Here is a 24682-nt window from a genome sequence, read left to right on the forward strand (position 1 = left end):
TTTAGTTGATGACAAGGCATGCCAGGATATGTCTGATTGCATTGTGGAAGGAGGGGTTGCAGATATTTTTGTGGAGGATGTCCTAGCCCAGATAGGGTCTGATGATGAACCTGTAGATGTGAAAAATGTAAGTGCTTTTGAGGATAAGCTGGTGGATATGGTGGAGCAAGGGAAAGGAGTAAAGGATATAGTGTGCAGATCTGAGTGTAGGGAAAAAGTTGAGAAGGAAATCAAGTTTGTTAAAGAATTCTACAGCAGTCCTAGTAAGAAGGGAAAGGAAGTATGTGAAGGTAGTGGCGAGAAGGATGAGGCAGCCGGCAAGAATGGATCAAATTCTTCAGAAGAAGATGATGAAGATAGTGATTACATGCCTGGTGATGCTTGTTCCTCCGAAGAAGATGATGAAGCTTCTGATATTTTGAAAAGGTTCAAAGCTTTTAAGATGAAGTTGAAGAGTGGTGAAGTGGCTACACTAGATGATGTGGAATTAGGTAGGCATGCTCCAAATGTAGGTGAAACTCAGGATGACAGTGAAGGATATGCTACTCCATATGCTGATTCAGATGATGACGACTCAGTTGACGAGATTGGCAGTGATGGGGAATTAAGAAAGAAGAAAGACCATTATAGGAGGTTCAATTCTAGGGATGAAGTCCCCAAGTTTCAGTTGGGGATGAAGTTCAATGGGAAGAAAGAATTCAAGGATGTTATTATAAGGTATTGTTTGCATGAAAGGAAGGTAGTGAACTTCATCAAGGATGAGCCTACAAGGGTTAGAGCAAAATGTGATTGGCAGCACTGTCCTTGGGTTTGTTTGTGCTCCAAGAACTCCAGAACAACCAGCTGGCAGATAGCAACTTTTATAAATGAGCACATTTGTGCTCCCTCCGTTCGCACTGCAGGGACCAAACAACATCACGCAGATCCACAAGAAGGCCACGGATGAACTCATCAACAGGCCCTTCATACCAACAAATGAAATCACACCCTCCAGAATGCAACAACACAAGTTCAAACATCGATTCAATGTCCAGATCCCTTACAAACAACACATCAAGAACTCAACATTACCTCACCCGAGCACGGTAGCACTTCAAATACCTCCGCCCAGGGTTGTCATTGCTCCACGAGATCCACAGTGCCACCTTCTTACGACAGTGGCATAGGACGGCCGGCTCATAGTCGAGGGCCCTATGCGGTAGGGGATAAGAGAGCTCCGGCATCAGCCATCGCCATTCTAGGAAGAGCCGCTCATCGAACTCGACATCACACTAGATCAGTGACGGAGTGAGTTCGCTAGGGTTTGGGAGGGGATGGGGAATGGCGGTGAATGAGGAGGAAATGGCGGCGACGGATGTTTTATACCCCCGAGCGGTCGGTGAGATTGACAGCTGGGGCCATGACACGTTGGCAAGTGGGCGTGGTGATGACGTGGCGCCAGGTTGGATGAAACCTAAGTGGAATCGGGTGGGGGGGTCACATGTTCAGTTTTCGTAACTCGAGGAGTCTAGACGGACGGTTTTCGATTACGGGGAGGAAACTCGGATTCGGCCCAACGTCTAGGGAGGTAAATAGGACTTTTTCCTAATGTTGTTGTCTTGACTTATTTTTTGTTCATTCATTGATGGAATTGGTATTTGATTGTATCCTCTTTAAAAGGAAACTAAAAGAAAAGAGATCACATATATTCTTTTTTTTTCACGCTGCACTCATCAAATGCATGCTCTCTTCTGTTGCGTTGCATACATTGCTGTGCCATAGCATGATCAACTTTATATCCAGCTTGCCATGGCCGTACATAGTTGCAAGGAGCTTGCAAGTTGTATAGATGAGGTTGATTTGCATGTACAAATTATGAGTAAAATGCACGAGCGGTCCCCAAACTTGTCATGAGCTGTCACCTAGGTTCCTAAACTCTCAACATGCATTTTCAACCCCCCACCAACTTGTCTCAAAGTATCATCCGGGTCCCTAAACTCTCAGAATACATTTTGGAATCCCTAAACTTGTCCCCGGGTGTCATCCGGGTCCCTAAACTCTGAGTAAAATGTACGATCGGTCCTTAACTTGGCAACGAGTGTTATTTAGGTCCCAAAAGACACATCTAGGTTCCTAAACTTGCTTAACAGTTCACGTGAGGTCCAAATCACCCGTGCCCATATTAAACTGCATGTGTGGCATGCTGACTGCGTAATGATGTGGACCTAATATGTAGGGCCTACATGCAAGCTCCATCATCTCCCTCTGCCTTCTATCTTTCTCAACCCTCTTTCTCTCTCCCGCTCCCCTGCGAAACTCGAGGGCGGTAGGCTCCGAGCCGCAGCCGGGGCAGCCCCCGAGCGGCCTGAGCTCTAGGGCCGCGCATCCCAGCGCTGGCAGTAGCGGTAGCCATGCGCCACGACGGCGGTGGATGGGCAACGGACAGAGTACAGGAGCGAAGGATGAAGATGGTGGCGCAGCACTAGGAGTGGCCTCACGCCCCTCCCCCCGAGATGCGTCGCTGCCTCACGGACCCTGCCGGAGATGCTCCACTGGTCCATTGCTTCCATGGCCCCCACCGGAGATGCGCCTCCGGTTCGCCGTGCCACACGGTTCCCCGCTGGAGATGCTAGTGACGAGAGAGGGAAGAAAGGTGAGGCAGAGAGAGAATGTGGAGAGTAGATGGTGGAATTGACAAGTGGGACCCACATGTTAGTCCACATCAATGCACAATCTGCCACGCAGGTAGTTTAATGCGGGTAACGTTGATTTGGACCCAACGTAAATCGTTTAGCAAGTTTAGAGATCTGAATGTGCATTTTGGGAGTTTGGGAACCTAGATGACACTCGCTGCCAAGTTGAAGAGCCGGCCGTACATTTTACTCCTAAACTCTCAAAATACATTTTCAAATTTCGAAACATGTTGCCCGCCGCTGACAGCAGTTCTTCTTCCTCACTCGACACCTTTGCAACCATCTTATGCTGGCAATCATATCATGTTATGCTAGATTTGGCTGGCAATCATATCATGTTATGCTAGATTTGGAGAGGATAGTGGGAACAGACAAGATCAAGCATAGAAATGAGAGCATTCCTTGTACTTCCGTCCTGGTGTTTGGAGTAACCACGAATTCGGAGATTTTAAAATATATTTTAGTAGTTTAGGAACTCGGATGGCTTACCGAAATAAGGGACCTAAAAATATTTAGTAGTTTAGGTACTCGAATAACACCATTTTGAGATTTTAGGACCGGTATTTTACTCTGCAAATTATTCGTGCAGAGCTAATTTTATACTATCATATGGCACCGAAAATAAGTATGCGTGCGTGCATGCATGGCTGCATGCAATGCAAAGCCTAATGTAAGCATGCACATTTTGACAACTGTTTGGTGTGTCCAAGGACCGCCGTCAATTGGGTCGTGCGGCTGACCGTCGTCGTCGGTCCGATCGCACGTACGTACCATCTTCCTTCACCTCGATGGATCGATGACCGCCATTGGCGGACGCTATAAGATGGATGGGAGGTGACACCCATCTCTGCCCTCCCCACCAAGCACCTTTGTTCATCCATCCAATAAGCAAATCGAGAGAGGGATAATCAGAAATTAGCAATGAGCAAAGGTGCTATCATCGGCGCGTCGACCGTCCTTGTGGTGGCGGTTGTGGCGGCCGTGTGCGTGGTGTCCTTCAAGGGCAACTCGAGCAGCAAGGGCGAGGGCGATGACAACCTCTCCATGTCCGTCAAGTCCGTCAAGGCCTTCTGCCAGCCCACCGACTACCAGCAGACCTGCGAGGCGGAGCTGAGCAAGGCGGCCGGCAACGCGAGCTCCCCCACGGAGCTCGCCAAGGTCATCTTCGGCGTCACCTCCGACAAGATCCACAAGGCCATCAGCGAGTCCGCCACCCTCACCGAGCTCAAGAACGACAAGCGCACCTCGGGCGCGCTCCAGAACTGCAAGGAGATGCTCGAGTATGCCATTGACGACCTCAAGTCCTCCTTCGACAAGCTCGGCGGCTTCGAGATGACCAACTTCAAGAAGGCCGTAGACGACCTCAAGACCTGGCTCAGCGCCGCGCTCACCTACCAGGACACCTGCCTCGACGGCTTCATGAACGCCACCACCACCGAGGCCTCCGCCAAGATGCAGAACGCGCTCAACGCCTCGCAGGAGCTCACCGAGGACATCCTCGCCGTCGTCGACCAGTTCTCCGACACGCTAGGCGGCCTCAGCATTGGCAGGCGCCTGCTCGGCGACGACGGCGCGCCCGCCTGGATGCCCGACGCGGCTAGCAGGCACCTCCTGGAGGCCAGCCCGGAGTCGCCGGAGTTCAAGCCCAACGTCACCGTGGCGGCGGACGGCAGCGGCGACGTCAAGACCATCAAGGAGGCGCTGGACAAGGTGCCCCCCAAGAACGCGGCCATGTACGTGGTGTACGTGAAGGCCGGGACGTACAAGGAGTACGTGTCGGTAGCGCGGCCGCAGACGAACGTGGCCTTCATCGGCGACGGCGCCGACAAGACCATCATCACGGGCAACAAGAACTTCAAGATGAACCTGACCACCAAGGACACGGCCACCATGGAGGCGATCGGCAACGGCTTCTTCATGAAGGGGGTCCGGGTGGAGAACACGGCGGGCGCCGAGAACCACCAGGCGGTGGCGCTGCGCGTGCAGAGCGACCAGGCCGTCTTCTACCAGTGCACCTTCGACGGCTACCAGGACACGCTCTACACGCACGCGCAGCGGCAGTTCTTCCGGGACTGCACCGTCACCGGCACCATCGACTTCATCTTCGGCAACTCCCAGGTGGTGCTGCAGAACTGCCTCATCCAGCCGCGCAAGCCCATGGACAACCAGGCCAACATCATCACGGCGCAGGGCCGCCGGGACAAGCGCTCCGTCGGCGGCACCGTCCTGCACAACTGCACCATCGAGCCGCACCCGGACTTCAAGGCCGACGCCGGCGGCAAGATCCCCACCTACCTCGCGCGCCCATGGAAGGAGTACTCGCGCACGCTCTACATCCAGAACGACATCGGAGGGTTCATCGACCCCAAGGGCTGGCTCGAGTGGAACGGCGACTTCGGCCTCCAGACCCTCTTCTACGCCGAGGTCGACAACCGCGGCGCCGGCGCCGACATGAGCAAGCGCGCCAAGTGGGGCGGCATCAAGACCGTCACCTACGAGGAGGCGCAGAAGGAGTTCACCGTCGAGACCTTCATCCAGGGACAGCAGTTCATACCAAAGTTCGGCGTCCCCTTCATCCCAGGATTGCTGCCGCAGGCGCAGCAAGGCAGGATGCACTGACGGCACTCATCATCCATCCATCCATCCTACATACTCTCTTAGCAGCTAGCTACCTTGCATTCTTCGATCTTCTTCTCTTTTGTTCCGTATCGTATTGCTTGCACCTGCCGGTTATTTGCCTAGAGATAGCTCCACTGTTTTCTTACCAACATCATCAGCTCACCTAGTCTCACCGGCGCGCGGGTTCGATATATGGTCACTCATTAAGATATGTATACTGTATTTTTTTTTCTTTTGTCAATTATTACCTGAATATCGGTTTTTACTCGTGACTACGACATGCACTAAAGGACTTTTAGCATATGGGATCGTCATACTCGAATGTTAACATAAGCTCACCTAGTCTCGTTTTTTGCCGATTAATACATGAATATTGCATGTTACTAGTCACTTCAAATACTCTGCCAATGCATGTATGTTGTGACTAAGCCAAGGGTCACGCCATATCATTTGGTGTTATGGAAAGGGTCGTGGCGTCGTGGCAGGTGGTGTGCAACATCACGACCTCCATGACGGCCAAGTCGTCCAAGCCGCCCAGGTGCTGCATGCGTCTCCTTCTCGTCCTTCTACAACCAGTCGGTGATCCCCTGCCGGACGTGCGCGTGCGGCTGCCCCGCCAGCCATCAGCCGGCCGTGTCGGCGTCCTGCAGCACGACGGCGCCGGCGATGCTGCTGCCGCCCTTCGCGCTGCTCATGCCGTTCGGGAGGCGGGCCAAGGAGGCGCTCTCGTGGGCGGACCAGAAGCGCTTCGCGGTGCCCAACCCCATGCCCTGCGGCGACTTCTGCGGCGTCAGCATCAACTGGCACGTGGCCACCGACTTCGCCGGCGGCTGGAGCGCGCGGCTCACGCTCTTCAACTGGGGCGACGCGGACATGCAGGAGTGGTTTACCGCCGTCGTCATGGACAAGGCGTAGGCCGGGTTAGAGCAGGCCTACTCCTTCAACGCCACGGCCGTCGGGAACAGCACCATCTTCATCAAGGCCAGGGAAGGCTTCAACTTCCTGCTCAGGGAGACCAACATGAGCGGCGTCGACTACCCGGTGCCTGGCAAGCTGCAGTCGGTGCTCTCCTTCACCAAGAAGACGAACCCCGGCATCGACGTCCTTGCCGGAGACGGCTTTCCGTCCAAGGTCGTCTTCAACGGCCACGAATGTGCCATGCCACTGAGGACCGAGACAGGGGGGCCGGACGACCGGCGCAAACCGTGGTGTCATCGCTGTGCTATTGTGTTTGGTTGCCTCAACTCTGCTGGTGCTACTTGCGGCTGTAACTTTGATTTGGCTCGTCATTACAGTATTTTTCATTGTCAAAAAATGCCGTATATCGTGATGCACTTTTGTTGAAACACAATTATTCGAACGAGTTTTGCTACAAAACAGCCAAATTGAATGTTTTCCCCTCTTCATCAAGTACTTAAGTTTTCTGTGGTGTTTTGCTAAAGCTCGCCCTAGCAGGACGTGAAAAAAAAAAGGTCCCGAGGCCAAGAAGAGAAGTGAAGAAAAGTAATAAACAATAAAGTGTGTACTTCCTCCTCTTTTGCATGGCTCTGTGACTGCGAGAAGAGGGCGCCGCCGCAACCTCTCTCCTCGCCTTTTCTTGTCACCTGCTCAATCCCCTCCTCCCAACTCCGGTCGGCCCTCTTGCTCGCTTCTGTTCGTCGTCGGCGGCGGCGGTGGCACTTTTGTAGACAACGGGCAGCAATCCGGCAGGTGCGGAGAGGTGATTTCGGTTCCAGTGAGTGCTTTCTCCCTCCGGATCAGTACGTGCTCTCAGGTACGATTCTTTCACAACTTAGAAAGTGAAAACACCACTTTTAGCGGTAACCGAGTCATTAAAAGGTTGCGCATTCTGATATCCATCATCAGCCGGATGGATAACACTCCACAACCACCAAGCTTTTTGGGTACTCCTACAATCAAGGAAAAATATCACAAGTGTTGTTATTATGTTCAGCTTCTGGCTGGTTAGAATGCTCACGGTACAAGATAAAAAACCAATGTACAGCACAATAAATACAAGAGGACACACTACAGTAACTCAAGTTAAGTAGGTAAGGCCTGTGAGGCGCCTATCTACTCCAAAAGAATATGAGGCATGCTATGTACATAAAGAATATATCAGCAACCCAGCCGAGACCAATGCTAAATGTTACTTTGTTTATCAGAGCAAAATTACTCCAAAATGCCACAGGGTTTACAAAACAAGTTCCACTTAAAGTGACAAGATAATATTATTATCCTATGCACCCTCCTCACATCACATCATGCCTTGGCTGCAATCAAGCCAACTCTATTTTGCTTTTGCTTAGTTGTCACACAGAATACAGGGATGAAAATTGCACCATAACATTTCGGATAAAGATAAGTACAAGCATGTGGATAAGAAAAATGAAGGCTTGAATGAATTACACACCTGGATCCATCTTGACACATGAGATACAAGAGAATCCCTCATAATCACTTTTCAGTTCAGAAAAGAAGTAATTAGGAGCAAGATCGTCAAAGCTGGTAGCACCTATCGGCTTAGCAAGGAAATTTGCATGAATCCACACGCCATTGAAGATAAAGGCGTTACTTTCCACAGCTTTAACTAGCTCATGCTCATCCCCCTGACCGATTTGCAAGCATACATATATAGATTGTTAGCAACTCAAGTGAGCCATTGCTCAAAAGCAACTATACTGACATGTACTGTAACCCCGTCTACTGTAATAATTTGACAACCAGTTATGTGTTATGTCCTTTTCAGCTGCTAACATTGCACAATGAGTATAAATATTCCATGTATTACTACTAGGGATTGACTGCAACTTTATTGAGAAAATTAGATATGTGATAAATAGAAGAATGCAATGTGTTCCATAAATGTTCTCAATCTGCTATTTGGTTATTCGAGTATTACAGACCTGATTAATGCTGTTGTAGTGTTCCAAACCCAGCTGAGCACATGTTGGGGTCTGCCTTGATGGAGCATACTCGGGCTCCTTTCTGCAAGAGCACAAGTCCTAACATTACATTTTTTGTTGTCATATAACCATCGATCTAAATCATAAAGAAGATTGTCATATTGAAGACGTGCGGGAAGGAATTGAATAAGCAGAGTGTTCCTAAGATACAATGACTCTGAAAAGGTGATAAGTTGCATGAATAAACAGTATTTTGGACCTTAGGTGCAGTCACCAGTGGGAGAGTATGCCTTGCAGTTGTTAATGGCAAACTTAGTATTCACTCAGAGGTGTTAATGATAAACACCTTACGGAAATTCGCAGAGCATGATTATTAGTTCTATATTTGTTTGAGCACAATAGTTCCATACATACTGGCAAATTTAGTGACCCCTGATTCCTGGGAAGTTCTTCTTCCCCAGATTTTTAAAACAAGGCATGTGTATTGCTAGCTACATCTCAAAATTGAATAATTTGAGTGTAATAGGATGGTGTTCTTTTTTCTAAAAAAAATGTAAAGACTCTGATACATTTCAAATGAAGACTGATTATATTCTGCCAAGGAAAAACTCCTAGAAAAGTATGCAGATGAGCAAAACATGAATATGGTAAAAAGGTACTCCCTCCATACCAAATTATAGGTGGTTTTGGCTTTTTAAGTTGAGGATAGCATAATATGGTTTCCTGCGCAGCAGGGGTTAAATTGACGCCACATATTACTGGCCATAGTTGAATACTACCAAAGCGATACGAAGCAAAGCAACGAACCCACAACTGACGCCAATGCAAAATTAAGGACGGTGACGCAGGTGGAGGGGTTAACTCCTGACCAGGGGGGACTCCACGGCCTTGCGCTGTCATGGAGGCCGGTCATCTCGACGCCGCCCTCTCTCTCCCTCACTCGATAGCTATCTAGGGTTCCGGCGGCGATGTGTCGACGTCGATAGCCGCCCCGAGGAAGAAGACGGATGAAATCAAAGAGACAGACGGGATTCCTTTGCTTACATCCAACGCAACGTTTGCGGGCCAGCCCACAAGACTCATGGGTCTGCCTGCTGCTCACTGACGACTTTATACGTTCTTTATAAATTCAATTTTAATCTTTTGCTTCAAACTCAAATCTGGTAAGTTCAGTGAAGCAAAATTTTATTACTTCCATCGTCATACACTTAACTGCCGTCCGCAACCAATATCAAATTAATATGTTGTGGGCGGGTAGTTCAACTTTGAGTAGATTTTTTTATTAAAAACATATTATCTTAAAATGCAAACGATATTGAAGATCACAATATTAAGAATATTGAGGCTTGAGCACGTCATAGTCTCGTTACAATCTTGATGAAGAACTTTAAAGATCCAGTCAAGACAAGTAATTTTTAAATTAAAGACAACTACTGGGCGGGGATCTCAGAAAGCTGCAAGATTGACTATGAAGCGCTCGGGGTTCGTCGGGCCCTCCACTCTCTCCCCATCGTTGAGTTCTTGACCGATTTAAATTGCTAGTTTACTTCTGGTTCTGTTTGATGAAATGCCTCACCTACCAATAAACTAAAATCTATGAGTTAACAATAACCTGAGACGGCAAACCAAATAAATTTCTTGTAATCGAGTGTTTAAAAAAAGGCCACTTAGGAGTTAGGGGTAGATGTCACTTGATGATTCGAGAGGTAAAAAGTAGGAAAAGAAAGGGAAAAAGAGAAAGAGAGAGAGAGAGAAACGGTGTTATTGTGACAAGTAGTTTCGCCAATAATAAAGTTGGAGGTGGCGAAAGAAACAGAGGAAGCAGCTGAAGACGGCGGGCGGGGGAACACGACGAGCCGGCGCCGGCCGCTTACGCTACAAAAAGGACATGGCCGCGCGGCGCCGGCTCCCACCACCGCACACGGCCGCGTCAGCGTGATCGCCGCCTCGCTCCTCCACTCCCTCCCCACCGCCCACCGCAGCGTGCCACATCGCATCGCATGCCATGCCGCTTCCCCGTCCCCAAGCCCTTCTCCCCCCCCGGTTCGCCTCTCCGACGCCTCGCCTCATCCGCGTCCTCGCCCCGCCGCGCCGCGCGCTCGTCTCGTCCCCGCCACTAGGGTTCGCGTCCGCGGCGCGAGGCCTCCCGGCTCCGCTCCGCGCGGCGGTGTCCGCCGAGCAGCGGGAGCCCGGGATAGAGGCGGGGGAGCAGGGGAGGCCGCTCCGCGTCGGGCTCGTCTGCGGCGGTCCCTCCGCCGAGAGGGGCGTCTCCCTCAACTCGGCGCGCTCCGTGCTGGATCACATTCAGGTCGCTTCGCTTGGCCTTGCTGATAATCAATCGTCGTTGGTGGCGCGCGGGTTTGAATTTGAGTTCAGCGGATGTACTTACAGCGTTAGCAACTCGACAACATTAGCTAATCGGAGTATGATATAATATTGCTTTGAATCCTGGCTCAGTCAACGCTTGGTCAGCGGAGCCACGAGTCTGTCTACTCTAGCATCCTAAGCTCACTCGTGTTCGTCGCTTACTATATGTTTTCTTTTGGAGACTTCCTTGCTGACGATAAATAAGATGCAGGGCGATGATTTGGTCGTCAGCTGCTACTACATCGACTCTGGCATGAACGCCTTCGCGATATCGCCGGCACAGGTCAGCTCAGGCCCTCCAGCTATGCGCTTCTTTGAATTGAATCGGTGATCCATGCTTGCAAGTTTCTACTATCAACTGCCAAACACACACGCTCATTTTTGCCTTTTATTTCAGAGCCTGCACTGCCGAGTGTACGTGCTCTTGTTGGCCTATTTTTTTATACCCGCACCTGCTAGCTGCTTGTTTTTTGTACAGACCCCCCTGATCGAGGCATCAGGCTCTGCTCAGCTTCATTGCTTCAACGCACTTGCCCCAACTTTTGTTGGCTTTACATACTCCCCGTGATCAACTCAAGCTTTGTAGGATTCCAAGGTGCTCTGCTGTGCCTATAAGAATTATGCAGCTCCTTTTATTAAAAAAGAGAGAGAAAGAGGGAATTTATGCAGCTCCACTTAGCGCAGCTACATTTATTCAAGCCCACATGAATATATTGTAACAAGATATAGGTTCCCTTGGTTGAATTTGATTAACAATTGCATGCTCTGTATAGATGAAATTAGTACCCGAACGACAGAGCCTTTTGTCCTTTACAGTTATTTGAAACACACACTTCGGTTGCTAGTTTATGGACTCATAATTCACAATAAAATGACTGCCTGTCATGTTTTTCTCCCACAGCTATATTCCAACACACCTTCAGATTTTGATTTCAAACTTGAAAGGTAAGCCTATTGCCAGCAAGTTTCTGTTCCTTGCCCCCCTCAAAAAAAAGTTTCTGTTCCTTGGTAATATTATTTCATTTAAAATTTTTCACTTTTAAGCTTCGCTTCTGCAGTCTAGCCCAAGGATTTCACTCCCTATCTGACTTCGCGGAGCATCTTTCCACCAATGTTGACATTGCCTTCCCAGTGATCCATGGGAAATTTGGTGAAGATGGTGGCATTCAGGTTTGTGGTTACTAGTGAAAGCTTGCTTTTCAAGCAAAAACATCGAGTCAGTCATGCTTGTGGATTATAAATTTTACTTGGTATTGCACTAGCATGTTGTGTTTAAGTGGTTCTTGTTTTGACCAATGTTTACACACTCACCTGTGAACTATGTCTGGGTCTGACATCCATGTGTTCACACAATCTCTTTGAAATATTCAGGAGCTCTTGGAGAATGCAAATGTTCCATTTGTTGGGACGTCGTCTAAGGAATGCCAGCGTGCTTTTGACAAGGTACGTTCTATGGTTCTTCAAGATTGTTCTTGACCAGATATGTCATCAACTCCCCCCTTTTCTTTTGCTTGCGCCATCCTTCTATGCCATCACATACTTGGATGCAAGCACACTATCAAGTGTCGTCTCCAGCATTTTCTGAATTGACAAGCAAGTCTTCCAGTATTATCTGTGAAACGTGATAGGTGATTATTGGATATTGTGGAACTTAGTAGGACAAAATGTTCCATGCACTGAGTAAGTGGAGTTTATGAAATGCTATCCAGTGAGCAGGTTTAAAGTATTGCTACTAGAGGCCATGTGAAATATGATATGTCCATCAATATCTCGTTTTGTCACTATTGTAACTTGTAGTTTATTTAATGTCAAAGAATCCATTTATAGTTACCTGATTTTAATCTTGGCTGCAGCATAGCGCATCCCTCGAGCTTGATGTACAAGGTTTCTTAACTGTGCCAAACTTTCTTGTGGAGGTAAAGCTTGCTCGTTATTTCATAGTGTCCTTAATGTGATATGCATTATGTTTATCTTTGTTAATGCACACAGTATGTAGTTTAACTGAAAGAGAGGCAGTGACTGTCGAAAATTTCAAATCTTTGCAACTATGTTTTTTTTTTCTGTGCTTCATATATCTGAAAATAAGTTTTGTTTTAGTTCTTCTGCTGCTTCCAGGGGACTGAATCTTAACTAATACTTGGGAAAAAAGGAATAAAAATAATTCTTATCTGTTACTACATTACCACAATAGTTAAGGAAAAAGAATGGTAGTATGTGGTAATTCTGATGCTCTTCTTTGGTGACCTGATCATGTATCCTCCAATTGTATCTATGAAAAAGTAGAAGGACAAGTTGGCTAAGCGAGAGCTGGAGGCATGGTTCCAAACCACAAATTTGAGCAAAGAAAATGGAAAAGTGATTGTAAGTGATAGTTTTTTTCACTTGAAAGATTGTTTTCATGGTTGTATGTGAAGATGTAACTTCTGATGTGATTGCACAGGTCAAACCTACGAGGGCTGGGTCAAGTATTGGTGTGGTTGTTGCTTATGGTGTGAATGACGCTGCTCAGAAAGCTGAGGAAATAATTTCAGAGGTGCAGAATACTTTCTAGTTTCTACTATACTTCTGGAACCATTCAGGTTAAACACAGTAATAATTTGAGATCTGAAACTCTTTGTTGGTTGACAGGGAATTGATGATAGAGTTATTGTAGAGGTTTTCCTTGAAGGGGGCACTGAGTTTACAGCTATCGTGGTTGATGTTGGGGCTGCTAACAACAGTGAGCCTGTTGTTCTGCTTCCAACAGAAGTATGATACATATCTTCCTTTCCTTATCTTTGATGTCTTTTCATCCTGGAAACATCTTAACAATTTGTTCAATGTTCAAGGGTCCTTTCTTTTTTCTCTCTGCAAAAGCAACCGTGACATCCAAAATGCAAAGGATACCATTTTTTAATCACAAAGGCATGGTAACTATAATCCATATCTTAATCAGCATAATCAAGGTCCTGCGACCTTATATCAACCTTCAATTCAAGCCTACTTGGAAGCCATTGGAGTACTATCTTTAAGCTATCACAATAAGGACATATTTAGTATGTCCTCAAAAGGTTCACCAAAAATTTCTGATGGTCCACTGCGGATAAAGAAATTTGCTCTTATTCATTGACATGTTTTACTTCAATGTTTTAGAGAACCCAAATTAACCTCTTTTATTTCCCTTTCCTTTTTGCAGGTTGAGCTTCAGCACTCCAGCAGTAGTGATAGCAAGGAGGATACAATATTCAACTACCGCAGGAAGTACCTTCCGACTCAACAGGTATAGATCCCAGACTAAAACGCAAGTTCTATTGGTAATGTGTACAAAACCATCTATCACTCTCTGTTGGTCTCTGCTACATCAGTCATACAGATTCATTTGAAACAAACTTTTAGAACTTCTTGTCACAAGGCCTCAGTCAAATAATTGCATTTTTCACAAGCCAAGTGTTCTTACACAAGCAACAATTGAAACGTTTGCTGACCTCTTCCCAGGTTGTTTATCATACACCTCCACGTTTTCCGGCAGAGGTGATTGATTGCATAAGACAAGGGCTTTCTGTTTTATTTCGTCGCCTTGGCCTGCATGACTTTGCAAGGATAGATGGTTGGTTTTTACCTTCTCCAGTTACTTCTTTACCCTCAGCTGAAAATAGTGGCAAATTTGGAAATACCAAGTATGGCACTATCCTTTTCACGGATATTAATTTGGTAAGCATATTCATATCCTTGTTTGTTCTCAAGTTCGGATCACGTCCTGCAGTTTCTAGTGCATCATATCTGTTGTACTCTATGTAACAGGTAAGTGGGATGGAGCAAACCAGCTTTTTGTTCCAACAAGCTTCAGCGGTAATAATAATATGGTATCATGTGCCTTTTAATTTTGCAATTCTGATTCTAGATAAATTCTTATTTAGGTAGCATACATGATCTTCCATGCTACTTTGCATCTTTTCTTCAAACTGTGCAGCCATTGAGTGTATTTGTATTTTGGTAATGATGTGCAGTATAAATTTCTAATCTAATGATTTTTTTAATACCTATTATCATGCTATTTCTGAAAGTATCATGCAAGTACTTGTGCACTCTATAGAATGCTTAATCTTGTCACTAACTTCAGAACCAAAAACAACCCTTTTCAGGTTGGATTCTCTCACTCTCAAATCCTTCGTACAGTTGTTCAGCATGCTTGCTCGCGGTTCCCTTCTCTTGTTCCATTCAATAATGCACGGACCGCTTTGTCCAGAAAACTACAACCATCAAAACAAGCAGAATCAATCCAAAAAGGTACATCCAGACAGAAGGTTTTTGTGATCTTCGGAGGGGACACTTCAGAGCGGCAAGTATCACTTATGAGTGGCACCAATGTCTGGCTCAATTTGCAAGGTTTTGATGATGTAAGATCTCTTGCCTTCAAATATTTGTTCTATGCTTGATGCTTATGCATTGTTTTTGCAAAAATTCTGCCTATGTTCAATCTACTATTTGTTACCGTTACCTTGAAACCTATGGCATACCACGCTTCCAGCTTGATCTTGTGCCAGTGTATATATGTTCTATTTTCATGTACCATTGTTCTAGATTCATTTTCTCTTCTCTTGCTTTCAGCTTGACGTGACACCATGTTTTCTTGCACCTGCTAATGGATATTTCTCCTCCCATGACCAAGATTTCAGTGGCATTTCACGTGAAGTTTGGATGCTGCCGTAAGTGTTGCATCTTATTGGATCTTCTGGATGATATTATAGTAATACACCGTAATCTTGATTTGTTGAAAAGGCTTACCTTGGCATACTCTATGTGGCAGGTATTCATTAGTGTTACGACATACCACTGAAGAAGTTCATGCTGCATGTGTTGAGGCAACTGAACCAGAACGAGTTGAAATAACTTCTCGTTTGCGTGAACAAGTAATGAATGAACTTGGGCCAGCATTAAGCAAACATGATTGGTTTGCGGGCTTTGACATTGCTTATGAACAACCTATCAAATACTCACTGCAACAGTGGATCAACCATGCAAAAGAAGTTGGAGCTGTAGTGTTTATAGCAGGTATATTTCCAAAAGATACTTATGTTCATGAAGTTATGAGTTGCCCAGCTATTGCAATTCAATACAATCTGAAAATGCATTGCATGTAATATTTCTGGAATTAATGGACTCTATCAAGTGCCAATTATTCAATCCTGTTGCTGCTTATTGTTTCTTTTTATTTAATTTTTCATGTCTTATGTATTACATGTAGTGCATGGTGGTATTGGAGAGGATGGTACCATTCAAACATTGTTGGAATCTGCAGGAGTTCCTTACACAGGTTCGCTTTGTAGCTTATATATAGTGTATTCGTATGTGGCCAAACTTAAGAATATATAACCATTACAAGCTTTTGTCATGCAGGACCAGGACCATTAGCTTCTAGAACATGCATGAACAAAGTTGCAACTTCACTTGCCGTTGAACATGTATGAACCTGTTGTACCTTTCGCTCTTTTACAGATTGCTATGGATATTTAAATATTGATTTCCTAGTACGAAGATAGAATGATATTTCATAATGTCACTATGACGCAACCAACTTAAATCAATTTATTGATAGCAAAATTCTCACTTACTGAATATTTTGTTAGAGTTGGTCCAGGGAAAAAAAAATAGTTATAGTCATGCTAGCACTGTCACCATGCCAAAGGATTTTACTTACAGTATTTCTGGTACTTGTGTAGCTGACTAGTTATGGAGTTCACACCATACCTAAGGATGTAAGAGCAACGGAAGAGGTACTGAAGTCATCTCTTGTTGATATCTGGAACGAACTTAAAGCAAAATTACAAACGGAGACAGTATGTGTGAAACCAGCTCGTGACGGGTGCTCTACTGGTGTAGCAAGATTGTGGTAAGCATTTATTATTCAACTCTAGTTCAATATATGCTGTATCTCACCAATGTATTTTGCACGGCTCATTAAGAAAAATAACTATTTTCAGCTGTCCAAAGGACCTAGAAGTCTATACAAATGCATTGAGGAAAAAGTTTCAGCGCCTGCCAGCTAATTGTCTGTCCAGGGTACTAAAAACTCAACCAAACCATGTTTTTTTTTTGCCAATTGAGAACTACTATATGTGCCAGTAATCAGATGCACTTTTAACACTAAGCTATATTTTTTAGGCACATGGGGTTATTGAGATGCCAGTTACTCCTCCAGAATCATTAATATTTGAGCCTTTTATTGAAACTGATGAAATTATCATTTCAAATAAATTGGAGAACGGTAGTGCCCGCCATCTGGTATGGAAGGGTGAAAACGACTGGCTTGAAATAACTGTTGGTGTAGTTGGCAAACGTGGAGAAATGCACTCGTTAAATCCAAGCATCACAGTGAAAGAAAGTGGTGATATTTTATCTCTTGAGGAGAAATTTCAAGGTAAGTATCATCACGCTTTCTATTTACCTTGTTTATGGTCTCGGGACTGAAATTGTAAAAAGAGTTGCTATTGTGAGTGTTGTCCTTCGATATTTTGTTCAAATAACGGTGGCATGGAAATGAATATGCTAGAAGGGGAAAAATAATTTCTTGTAGAACACCATGTATGTCTTGGAAGTTTCAGATTTGGCGTTTCATTCTCGTCTTGTCTCACTGGCAGTTTAGTATTGTTGGTTGCCCTGTGCTGGTAAATTTTATTTGTGGGGCACAGTACTCCACTGTTATTATCATAAGCGCTATAGGTAACAGTGTCTGTTGTAGCTTATCTTCCTCAAAAGTTTTATCACTGGGCCGTTTGTATTATGAAGCAGTAGACACTAGGCAATGCTTCTAAGCCTGCTTAGGCATAACATGAGTACTTTGATTTTCAGGTGGCACTGGAATCAACTTGACACCACCTCCTGCAACAATTATGAGGTCTGATTTTTATTTGTGACTATTCCAAGCTCCCCTTTTTTCTTTTAATAACAGCAGAGATTCTTACTCAAATGCCGTTAACGTTTTTTGCTTGACATAATCCACAGCATCACGCGTTAACATTGCTGTATCTTTTGACCTTGTGTAGTGAGGATGCTCTGCAAAGGTGCAAAAGGAGTATTGAGATGATGGCGAACTCTCTAGGTTTGGAAGGCTTTTCACGCATCGATGCATTTGTTAACGTGCGAAGTGGGGAGGTATGAAGGTGACATAAATGTTGCGAGGAAATGAAGTAGGATATTCGTTGTGATTTCACATGCGTGTTTGGTCCTGCAGGTTCTGCTGATAGAAGTGAATACTGTACCTGGGATGACTCCATCCACCGTGTTGATTCACCAAGTAAGCTAGCCGGCCGGCACTCGCATAAAATTTGTACCACCACCAATGTCACGACTCACAACTAATATTATAAATATAATGTTGGTCACTCACAGGCACTCGCAGAGGAACCACCCGTGTATCCCCACAAGTTTTTCCGTACTCTTCTGGATTTGGCGTTTGAAAGGGCAAACTAATACTAGTCTAGCTTCCATCAATTCTAAGGTCATTTTACTTACCATGCATCGATTTGATTGTGTTACTACTACCAACAGTTTGAGGTACTGTTTGTTTGGTTATCTGGATTTCGTATGACGACTGAACTACCCGATGCCAACATGCTACACGTGTCGTTGACACACAAGTGCAGTGAGAACTGAAGTGACAAGCCACGGCGGCACACGCGGCAGGGCTATCAGCCACCAGTACGTACAGGAACGTAGTCGCAGCTTATGCTCGCTCGCGTCTTATCGAGAGATAAGCAGGGAGACATTTCGGATGATGGTTGAATATATACTTGATTTCTCCATTTCTTGTGCGTGTGAGTCTCTCTCTTTCTTCTCTCCACACAAACGCATGCAATTGGCGCCTCCTGTATTTTTTGCGAGTGTGTGTAGGACGTACGCAACTGCACCACGTCGTTTCATCGTCATATATGATATCGTTTATATATAGCTTCTGTTCTTGGTATGTATAAGCAGCAGGCAGCCAGGCATATATATAACGCATGATTCATCTATCGGTACTGATAAAATTAACATGATTTATAAGACAATCCATTGTATAGTTATCTGTTAAGTCGTCTTAAGATTAGGCGGTCTCATGCATTGACACGTAATCTTGAGACGACTTAGCAATAATGTACAATAATGCATTCCAAAGTGGCACTTCATGACCTATGGGACTGCTGACGTGTAGCAATAATATACATGCTCTAACTAATACTTTAATAGATTATACCAACAAGCAACAAGTGAAGCTTGTATTTATGCACATGACGTGTGAATATCAGGAATCTGGAGTGATAATGCATATGTAAGGATCCTACATGCTCTGCCAGGTGGATGGTGACGATGATGATAGGGTCATGCAGCAGCTAATAGCTGATAGTAGGTGACGTCGCTATTGCGACAGCCGTGCTATAGCGTTGCGGCTGGGGCGGCGGATGCATCGTCACTAATCGTGAGAGGGAACGAAGAAGCTTCTGGGCAGCTTCGTCGTCGTTCCAATGCCTAGCTCCTGCCCCGAGTGGCACTCCCCCAGGTGGACCAAGAAACAATCAGCAGAAGCTTTGCTGTCCTTGTGGTTGGCTTGTGGATCCATCTCATCGCAATATGTTGTGGACAGGACAGGACAGGACAGGACAGCACAGCAACAGCATTGGCAGTGCCATTGGAGCTAGGCATGGTCTCCGCACGTGGCGCCGCCGGTCCATACTCACCTTCATCATGCATTGCCAAGGCCACCAAATAGGTCATGGAATGGATATATGGCCACGAGAAAGAAAACAGCCAGACAATGCGCTCTCTCTCTCTCTCTCTCATTGCTCCTTTTCTTTTTTATAAAGTCTCTCGTTGGTTGCTGCCTCCCCCGAAGCGCACACCCCCAGCTAGAGCTAGCTGCGTCGCTTCTCACTCCTGTTGTTGTGTTGCGCCCACCAGCAAGAGCCAGCGGACCACAACAAAGAAACCTCGCCTGAAACCACCAAACATGCATCGCATCCCTCCCTCAGTCCGCCACCTCACTAATAATCATCATGTATCTCGTACTCCTTCCGTTTCAACATGTAGATCGTTTTATCTTTTCGAGTTATATAGATTTTGCTCTGTATCTAGACATAACATTATATTTATATACATAGCAAAATCTATATATCCAGAAAAGATAAAATGATCAAAATTTTGGAACGGAGGGATTACCTCGCATGCACCTTTTACATTTCAGCCCCTCTGAAATTTTTGTTCTGCGCTATTTTTTGGATGGTAAAAGGGAAAAAACCAAAAATTCCAGATTGAATAGACTCACTGAAAGTCTGTTAGCATAAGCGCATCTTGAGTTGAGGATTAGCAAGCCAGTTAGAAAGTCCTCATCATCATCCAAGTAACAAAAGTAGTAATTTAGGATTTGAAAAATTTTAGGGCAAAGGGATGGTGATGATATATTGGTGATTTGTGTGGACAGCACGATCAAGATCAAATTTGAGTTTGTGTCAAAAATAACGAAGAGTAATGAAACAAATAGGCAAAAACTAGAAAAGGTGGTATTTGGAAGGAGAATTTCCATGTAATGCCCTAATAAAAAAGGGGTGGTAGCAGCCTATGATAAGCTGTATGGGTGCACTACCAGGAAGCGGCACAGCAAAATCTTGACGGACGAAAACCGTCAGGAATGAACCAAATACCACGTGGTGGAGTAACGGTATAGTGTCCAACTACAAACTCCATAAATCTGAGTTTGCAATGCAAGAGTTGTAGGAGGAGACAATGGTTTTGAGTGTCCACCGTGTGTACACATGTGCACATATAATCCATAGATTCTTGGGTCTAAATTTTAGTTGTAGTACAATTCCTTTAGTTTATATCTAAATATAATATGATGTTCAAGACAAGGTACCTTTAGTTTATATCTAAATATTATGTTCAGGACAAGTTACACAAAGATCGCAACTCAACATCGCATTGGTCGTTATCCTCTATAATTTATAATAGATTTATAAAAAGATGTAATAAAGTTAAAGATGTAATAAAGTTAAAGATGTAATAAAGTTATGCAAAAGTAAGGAAGATTAGCTTGAGGAGGTTGAGAAAGTATATATACAATTGCATGTCAAAGTGGTGTGCTAGGCAACGTGGAGTGCACGTCAAAAGAGAGGAGAGCACTTGACTTGCTGTGATGAGACTTGGCTGTGATTATATTTGATTAAAAACCCATTATCTTTGTCTTTTGTATTTCTTACCCCATAAAATTGCAATCCAATTCCAATCCTATCCGCGTTTGAGTTGTGTTGGTTGTGTGTAAACAGATGACACGCGTTTGAGTTGCGACTCAGGTCGGCGTGGTGTGGTGTCCGCATCGGTTTCCGCCTTCCCCTCGCTCTGTCTGCATCTATAAAAAAAGGCCCCGCCTTGCCTGCCTTCCAATCTCCCCCGGCGTCTTGGATTGTTGGCCCAACAAGACACCAAAACCATCCAATCGCGCGCACTAGGATCCAAGGAGCTGGCGGCGTCTGCTAAGCTGGAGGAGGAGCCGCGAGTGCTCGGCGCCACCGCCGCCGGCGAGAGCGAGGAGCAGCGCAACAAGTTCCTGGTGCTCCGGCTGTACGAGGCGCTGAACGGGCGCGACCACGCCGGCGTGCAGGCCCTCCTGGCGGCGGACCTCGAGTGGTGGTTCCATGGCCCGCCCAAGCACCAGCACATGATGCGCGTGCTCACCGGCGGCGGATCAAACAGCAGCAGCAGCTTCCGCTTCGCGCCGCGCTCCGTGGACGCCTTCGGGTCGACCGTCATCGCCGAGGGCGGCGACCAGGAGCGGGGTGTGTACTGGGTGCACGCCTGGACCGTGGGCGCCGATGGGGTGATCACCCAGCTCCGCGAGTACTTCAACACCGACCTCACCGTGACCCGCCTCGCCGCCGCCACCAAGTGCATCTGGCAGAGCCGACGCCCAGACCGCGCAACCAACTCCCTCCCGGGCCTCGTCCTGGCCCTCTGATCTGATTGATTGAACAATAATTGGATGGGCTGATCGAGCAATCGATTAGTAAGTAATAGTAGGTGTGTTGGTGGTGTGTGAAATTACTACTACAGTAGCAAGATGGCGACGCCGCATCCTCTGTACTGCTGCTGCTTCTTCCTCCTCCTCATCAGTAATCATAAAAACCAAACTAGTATTGTGTTGCATACATATTGGATTATCTGTATATGTTCAGTTTGCCTTCTTATTCATCTACTGTCACTGGATATATACATCTGTATGCATACAGAATCAACCCACCAAATGCTGCTGAGATTACTTGGTCAGCACCAGCAAATGCAGGGATTTGATTAATTTTCACAAACCCTTTAATTTAGCGTTATGGACCAAACGAAAAAAGAAAAAAGCACATCAATCTTACCTTGCAATTAAGCAAAGGTATATGCCTTGCCATGCATGCTCCTGCTTTTACTAAATCATGAATCAACTTGCCGTAATATTCGGCGGAAATAAAGCAACCACCCAAAAGAAAGAAAAGAAAAGCAAAAGCAAAAGTGACGAGATAAAAGGTTGACGGCAGCCACGATGATATGATATCCGATCCGATGTAGACCTGTACGTTTGGACCCAAGTAAAATTGACCCAAGTAATTTGAGCCAGCTAAAAACTGTCCTGCTTTTACTAAGCCATCAGTTCGGAAAGGGAATCAATAAGAATCAATAAGAGAATTATTGTCGCTCGCGAGTGTGTCTGTCTGATGCTCTCGATGCATACATAGTGGTGGTATGTAGCATATACTACTACTGATAGGATCCGAGTCAGTTGCTACTAGCACCTCATCTTTAAAATTAATTCTTGGAATGTAATGCTTATGCTCTGGTAATGCGGCGCTGCTGCTGCTGGTGGGCGCGCCAAACACAAGAAACAAGAGCATCATCCTCTATGTGTATTATTTGTCGTCAAAGATTATTTGTCAGCTTCCTTTAACGGCGACAAGAAAGACAGTCAGCTGATTGCTCCTTGTTTGTTGCTGCCTGTTGTTGTTTGCACTCGCGGTCGCGCTCAGAGTCAAACGATAACAAGAAAAGATACAGCAGAACGAGAGGTGCTTGGGATCTTTTTCCTTTTTCTTCTTCTCTTTGGATCAGATATAGGGGAGGCCTCGCAGGAGAGATATAGCCATGGATTTATTTCATGAAACGAACCACCCGATGGATGCATCTGTTGCCTCTGCGTATGCAGATCTCGAAATAAGGGGGTGTTTGTTTCTTTAGTCCCTCCTAAAATTTCTGTCACATCGAATGTTTAGATACTAATTAGGAGTATTAAATATAGACTAATTACAAAACCAATTACACAGATGGAGACTAATTTGCAAGACGAATCTATTAAGCCTAATTAGTTCATGGTTTGACAATGTGATGCTACAGTAAACATGTGCTAATGATGGATTAATTAGGCTTAATAGATTCGTCTCGTGAATTAGCCTCCATCTGTGTAATTAGTTTTATAATTAGCTCATATTTAGTACTCCTAATTAGCCTCCGAATATTCGATGTGACATAAATTTTAGGAGGTCCTAAAGATCCAAACCCCCCCTAAGTACGCACGTAGGTGACACAAATGGGAGGCTGACTGAGAAAATGAAGCTCGCATGGGTGGGTACCTCCCAATGCAGGAACTAAGTACGGAGGTCAATGGGTACCTGCCACCCGTTTACCCGCGGGTAAAAACCCTATTAGGATGTGGGTATGGGGATTTTCTCCTCCAATGGGTGCCTTAGTGGGTGATTCCTTCATCCATCGGGTGTAGTGGGTGTGGGAACATTCTTGCGTCCTCCATCTACCCACCACCTGTTGGGAATCATTTACATATAATACTTTAGATTATTTCTAGTGTATATCATATAGTTGAAGAGATAAGATACTCCATTTGCATGTGACATAGTTAAAACTAGTATTATTGTCTTATATTGTTATTGTATGACTAAAACTATTGATAAAACGGTGATTTAATGTTGCTTTCACAATTAGTTACATGTTTTGTTACATTGACTACCATTGAAGCGGGTATGGATCACCCGCTAGGTACCCATTATCCAATGGGTCGTACATACATCTATGGGCCCATAGAAGGTTTTGACAGTCCTAAATATGACTAGAGTTGTACACCGAGACGTATCTCACATCAAGACCATGGCGTAGGACGACGTAGTCTACATGGAAAGATATGAACTAGTCGATGATTAGGAAAGTACTAAGAGTAGAACTCCTCTAGTCGTATCTGACTAGTATTCTTGTAACCAACTGACCTGTAACCCTGCCCCCAGCAATATAAGGTGAGGTAGGAACCCCGTTCAAAGCAATTCAATCCAACCAACACACATGACGTAGAGTATTACACAATCTAGCAGCTCGAACCTGTCTAAATCGTGTGTCTGCGTTTACCTTCGAGTTCCTAATCTCAACGAGCCCCACTAACTAAAACACTACCTTGGGCACCTCTCTCAGTAGGTTGCCGGATCTAAACACGGATAGCTATGCTCCGGGTAGGGGGTCTCGTCGAGAATCCACTAGCGAACTCGATGGCACAAGTCATCATCAAGCCAATCGTCGCGTTTGAAGCAGGCGCGACATTCGTCTTTAACTCCTGAGTTTGCATCACAGACGGCGCTGGAAATTTCAACCGCCACATTGCGTCGACCCCGGAGAAGAAGCAGCAAACCATGAAGCTTCGGTGCCAAGCTCTGGAGGATCTCGTCAAGAAGTTTGGCGAATTATCAATTCCTGACCTAGTCGGACGCTGGGAGGATGAGTCCGAGTTTAATTTGACTTCTTCTGCCAGTCGGATTGACTTTCACGAGCCGGCACATAAGCCATCGTGCGAGTTAGATTCCCACCAAAGTTGATTCCCGTTCGGACTCCGCAATACGACCACTGTCTATCAGACGGTCCTGTCCAGATCACAATCCGATATGGATACAATCAAGGACCTCGACTACTACTCGGATCTGGATGAGGAGACTCCTTTATCAGGTCTGCAACAGGGTCTAGTAATCACATCAACCCCTCAAGGCAGATTCATCTACTGGTCCAATATGAAGCCACCCACTCTTGCCAAGGACGACGATCCGCACCTCATTGCTACCCGACATTTGTCATATGCCTGCGGAA

The 24682-nt window shown here is 45.6% G+C and overlaps 3 protein-coding genes, 1 long non-coding RNA gene and 1 pseudogene across 5 annotated transcripts; 4 read left to right on the top strand and 1 right to left on the bottom strand.

Annotated features, from left to right (window-relative positions):
* Positions 1-3579: 3579 nt before the first annotated feature.
* LOC117843178 (probable pectinesterase/pectinesterase inhibitor 21) lies at positions 3580-5371 on the top strand. Its single transcript, XM_034723740.2, has one exon. The coding sequence runs from the start codon at positions 3594-3596 to the stop codon at positions 5289-5291; it is 1698 nt and encodes a 565-aa protein (XP_034579631.1). The 5' UTR covers positions 3580-3593; the 3' UTR covers positions 5292-5371.
* Positions 5372-5698: 327 nt separating this feature from the next.
* Positions 5699-6562, top strand: LOC117844513 (uncharacterized; annotated as a pseudogene).
* Positions 6563-6608: 46 nt separating this feature from the next.
* LOC117843179 (uncharacterized) lies at positions 6609-9260 on the bottom strand. The gene is made up of 4 exons (XR_004637632.2): positions 9067-9260; positions 8198-8279; positions 7705-7900; positions 6609-7201 (listed from the first exon to the last, which is right to left on the bottom strand). It is a non-coding gene; the product is annotated as an uncharacterized lncRNA (long non-coding RNA).
* Positions 9261-9993: 733 nt separating this feature from the next.
* Positions 9994-18345, top strand: LOC117845213 (uncharacterized). Of its 2 annotated transcripts, XM_034726172.2 has the most exons (24): positions 9995-10505; positions 10776-10847; positions 11466-11509; positions 11623-11734; positions 11936-12007; positions 12418-12480; positions 12848-12925; positions 13005-13097; positions 13193-13312; positions 13740-13823; positions 14039-14254; positions 14345-14392; positions 14686-14940; positions 15152-15249; positions 15351-15595; positions 15789-15857; positions 15941-16005; positions 16264-16433; positions 16525-16603; positions 16706-16961; positions 17393-17438; positions 17587-17695; positions 17775-17837; positions 17933-18345. In XM_034726172.2, the coding sequence occupies exons 1-24, from the start codon at positions 10203-10205 to the stop codon at positions 18011-18013; spliced, it is 2841 nt and encodes a 946-aa protein (XP_034582063.1). In that variant the 5' UTR covers positions 9995-10202; the 3' UTR covers positions 18014-18345. The 2 variants fall into 2 exon arrangements, with proteins under 2 accessions (XP_034582064.1, XP_034582063.1); XM_034726173.2 differs by lacking the exon at positions 14345-14392 and having other exon boundaries at positions 9994-10505.
* A 2741-nt stretch (positions 18346-21086) lies between these two features.
* On the top strand, positions 21087-21717 carry LOC117844514 (senescence associated gene 20). The gene has a single exon (XM_034725207.2). It carries the CDS (start codon positions 21231-21233, stop codon positions 21525-21527), a length of 297 nt encoding a protein of 98 aa, XP_034581098.2. The 5' UTR covers positions 21087-21230; the 3' UTR covers positions 21528-21717.
* The last annotated feature ends 2965 nt before the right edge of the window (positions 21718-24682 follow it).

Source organism: Setaria viridis, chromosome 2 (assembly GCF_005286985.2).
Source record: "Setaria viridis chromosome 2, Setaria_viridis_v4.0, whole genome shotgun sequence".
Classification (NCBI taxonomy): domain Eukaryota; kingdom Viridiplantae; phylum Streptophyta; class Magnoliopsida; order Poales; family Poaceae; genus Setaria; species Setaria viridis.